At 53.2% G+C, this 4,084-nt stretch overlaps 1 protein-coding gene across 1 annotated transcript in view; it reads left to right on the top strand.

Moving 5' to 3' along the window:
* The window catches only part of LOC108803325 (neurexin-3-beta-like), a 34,677-nt gene that overhangs the window by 15,778 nt on the left and 14,815 nt on the right, over positions 1-4,084 (top strand). Inside the window, exon 3 of the mRNA XM_018575173.1 lies at positions 3,980-4,057. Within this exon, the coding sequence (XP_018430675.1) occupies positions 3,980-4,057 (78 nt within the window). The remainder of the gene's footprint in view (positions 1-3,979; positions 4,058-4,084) is intronic.

Raw genomic sequence — 4,084 nt, 5'->3', positions numbered from 1 at the left:
GCCCCCACCCCCCAGGCACAGGTAAAGCTGCACATTCTCGGATACAATTATCACTTTTGTCCGCGGTTCTCATATATAATCCCCGGTGTCAGCGGGAAGTTTGCTGCTCGGGAGGAATGGTCCGCGGTGAGATCGGTGATTGGTGCGGCGAGTCCTTCTCCCGGCTGTCAGTCATCGTCCTCTCCCCGTAGTAAGGTCGGCTTCTGGCTGCTTTCCTTCTAAGTGACTTTGACAGAGACTTGCACGCGCCTGTCACAGCATCGCTTTCTGAACATTCCTGTGGGGATGAAGTCGGCGCTGCGGCCCCACGCAGCTCACAAACAATTGCCCTTGTCTCCTGCCAGTCTGGTAAGGTGACCAGGAGAGCCCCAGGAATCCCGGCCGAGGTTTGGTGAATTAAGAGTGGATTTAGCACTGAGGACTCAGACTAGACACGGACGCTCCCTTAAAGGGATTGTTTCCTTGTTAAAATGACACGAAACCCTCAGATTGTGTAACATAAACCAATACTGTAATGTCGCCTTCCTGTAGTCCATGGTGGTCTCCCTTCTCTTTGCTGCTCTTCCTTTTAAATCCTCATGTCTTCTCATGCTGGGGGCGAACTTCTGTTTTGCAGCATACTGCCTTGTCTCAGGAATGGATACACGGTGTCTGTGTATAAGATTGTATAGGCTTGTAACCTGAGCCGGCACTACAGGAAGAGGCCCTGAGCTGAAAAGGGAAGTTCTCCCCCAGCATGAGAAGACATGAGGATTTAAAAGGAAGAGCACCAAAGAGAAGGGAAACCTCCATGGATTACAGGAAGGAGACATTACAGTATTGGTTTATGTTACACAATCTGAGGTGATAGATAGTCTCTGAGGGCCCTTGTACAGTTGCCCAGTCTGCACACATGGTCGGTCCTCCCGTTTCACAGATCTCTCCATAGAAAACGTTGACTCGGACTCTTTGAGGAAAGTATGATTTGGGGTGTCCATTGGAGGAGGTTCCTCTGCTGGGGTGCCGGGGCGTCAGGCGGGGAGACGTAGAGGAGATGATATAAGACAACTAGCAGCGGGATGGGAAGTGACTTTGCGAGGCAGACGACGGAAGTTCCAATGTAGCTCAGAGTTGTGTTGTAAAGTGGACACGGGGCAGGACCCGAAGCCTTGACGTCAGTCTACGGATAGTTGCCGAATAGGAGATCTTAAACGGGGCAGGTCATTGCCCATATCAACCGATCCAATACTGCCTTCCGTGTTTCCGGATTAGATTGGACAATGAAAAAGGAAGGATCTGGTTGGTTGTGGTGAGACGTGCTGCGGTGTCGGGTCCTTTTCTTCACGTGTCCGGGAACTTTTCCCAGTCTGAATAATGGTGGCCGTGCCATCTGATTGGCAAAGATCGGGGGGTGGAGGACCTCATCAACTGCCAAGACTGATCAGTTGCCCGGCCAGAACCGCCTTCATTGCCCCGCGTGTTCTGCTGTCTGGTTTTGATCACACGTGACTGTTTTCAGGTCGCCACCTTCTCTGCGGTAGTTGGTTACAGTTGGGTGTCCCGTGTAGTCAGCTTAGCCTATGAGAAATGGAATCAAATGATGGAATCCAGTTTTTTCTCCTTTGGATGGAGCCAAGAAAAGCATTCCCCTTAAAGATATCCTAGTCGGATGGCGGTCACCTGCTGCGCCATTCCTGGCTGGATCTTCTCTTCCCATTGAGAGGAGCCGGTAGTGTGCGGCAGCTGCCCCCTCCTCCGATCTTATGCTTTATTCCTACCCATGTGCGCTGCTTCCACGCCTCAAGGGTCTCCAGGAAATTTGAACGGCCTCAACCGGCCTTAGAAAAACCCTCGAAACATAGAAGGCCGCTGACCGAAAAAGACCATCAAGTGGTCCATCACGTCTACCCAAAAAAGTCTCGAACCGTTTTCTCTGCGATTACTCCAAGAAAGTGTCAATGTTCTTATTGTTCTCTAATACTTTCTGAGTCTGCATTGATCTTTCCTCCTGCTAGTCGGAGGTCATGTCCCCGTCATCTCAGCTAAGAACTGATAATACTGCCCAAATCAACCTGAGCCCTCGTCCACACCTGAACGTTTTGTGGCGCGTTTTACGCTCGACGAACGCTCTACAAAACGCTCAAACATATAAATCGCATTGTATTCAATGGTCTGGTTCCCACCTTGGCGCCCCCCCGTCCCTAACGCGCTACAAAGCGGCCCGCGCCTGAAAAGGTCTAGGTACTACTTTGGCCCGTTTTGTTGCGCGTTTCCATTGGGATACAGCCAACTAGCCTTCGGAAACGCACGACGGTCGCGCGACAGACGCGCATATGCAATACGCCTAGGTGTGAACGAGACCTTAGGCCGGGTTCACACCTAGGCGTATCGAATATGCGCGGTTGTCGTATGTTTTTTTTCGTGCCGCGGTAAAAAAAACGTGCGACAAACGCGCGTTTCCGAGGGCTACCTGGCTGTATCCTAATGGATACGCGCGGCAAATACGCCCCAAATAAGCTCCTGTACTTCTTTGTGCGTAGGGCGTTTTGCGGCACGTTCCTACGCGCTGTAAGACGCCCAGGTGGGAACCACGCCCATAGGCAATCATTGGCTTTCACATGTTGAGCGTTGTACAGAGCGTAGGAACGCGCATATTCTGTACGCTCAGGTGTGAACCGGGCCTTAGTCATTCCCTTTATGAAGAGGAACTCCAGGAATGAACACAATGGACCCTTGCAGCGAGGCTCGTTTTGTTCTAGGGGAATACAGATGATATACTTACCTGGTCCTGCTGCAGTCAGCACTCGCCTTCCCTTACCCTCCTCTCCAGGTGGTGTGGTATGTCCCTTGGCGTCCTCACATGCAGGGCAGCCATCAGGGGGGGTACGGCCGATACTCATGTAAGGGGCCCGGGCAGCCTGGGGGGCCCGCCCGGCCCCTTACATGACTATCGGCCGACGGTGAAGGGCGAGGAGGCGGAGGACTGGCCCTAGCAGCTCAGGGCCCCAGCATTGCCGCTACTGCGGCTTCGAGACAAGCTGGGGCCCCATCAGCGATGCTGCTCGTCTGATGTCGGACTGGCCGGAAGTGACGTCACGTCCGGCGGCAGACGGGGCCATGTGTGCAGGTAAGAGGAGCTAGGAAGGAAGGAGGGAGGGGAGGGATGCAGCCCTGACCAGCCCACCTGAGATCTCTTCAGAGCCCACCATAGACAGTCTCAGATGGGCTGTGCAGCATCTATGGTGGGCTCTGCAGGGTCACTCTCAGGTGGGTCCTGCGTCCAGCGCGTCGCTTAGCCCGTGTCCAGCGGCGGCGGGGGGGGAGCCCAGCCTAAAGCCGTGTAAGGGGCCCCAAAATTTCTGACGGCTGCCCTGCTCACATGTAACGCAGGTGAATGGACCTGCATTAGACGTGATTACATCAGTGGGAGCCCAGGGAAGAAAAGGCTGCGGGGATCAAGGAGCCAGGTGGGACTGAGGACCAGATGAGTATATCTTCTTTACTCCAGTCCCTAGATCAATACCAACACTCACCCCTCGCAGTGCGGGGGCATCCCCTACGTAAGGGTTCATTCTGTTCATCCCTGGAGTCAGTCACGTCCATCCTTTCTCTTCTTTCTTTGAGAGTCTGCTGTATGAGCACTTCATGTGGACGATGTAGTGAGCGGCAGGCGCTGATGTGCACACTGTATTGGGGTGCCGCACTACATAAAGGGCAGCAGACTGCAATGCACATGTGCCGTGCGTTGCGTTCCCCTCGCTGTAATGTGTCCGCAATGTTGCGCAGCGTTCCCTGCCGGTACTTGGCATGTGAATGGGCTGACGTCTCTTTTTGGGGAATTTTCTCGCCAGCACAAAATAAACACAATAAACACCGCAAACTGCCTGAGCGAGACCACGATGTCCGATGACATACAAGACACATCCATATAGAAGAGATGATTGTTGTGAGGTCACTTCCACTTCTAACCCTTATTAACGCTGTCTTTTAAACCTCAAAGGGAACACAGAACTCCACCAAAAACCGAAACTGTCCTATAAGTTGCCCCGGAACCCGGACGACGGCCAGCAAGATAAAGGTAACTACGTGACTGGCTGTGTCTCAT

The sequence above is a fragment of the Nanorana parkeri genome, unplaced genomic scaffold, assembly GCF_000935625.1.
Source record: "Nanorana parkeri isolate BGI_ZX_2015 unplaced genomic scaffold, ASM93562v1 scaffold3606, whole genome shotgun sequence".
In the NCBI taxonomy this organism is placed as follows: Eukaryota; Metazoa; Chordata; class Amphibia; order Anura; family Dicroglossidae; genus Nanorana; species Nanorana parkeri.
This window is presented reverse-complemented; position numbering and strand designations above follow the sequence as displayed.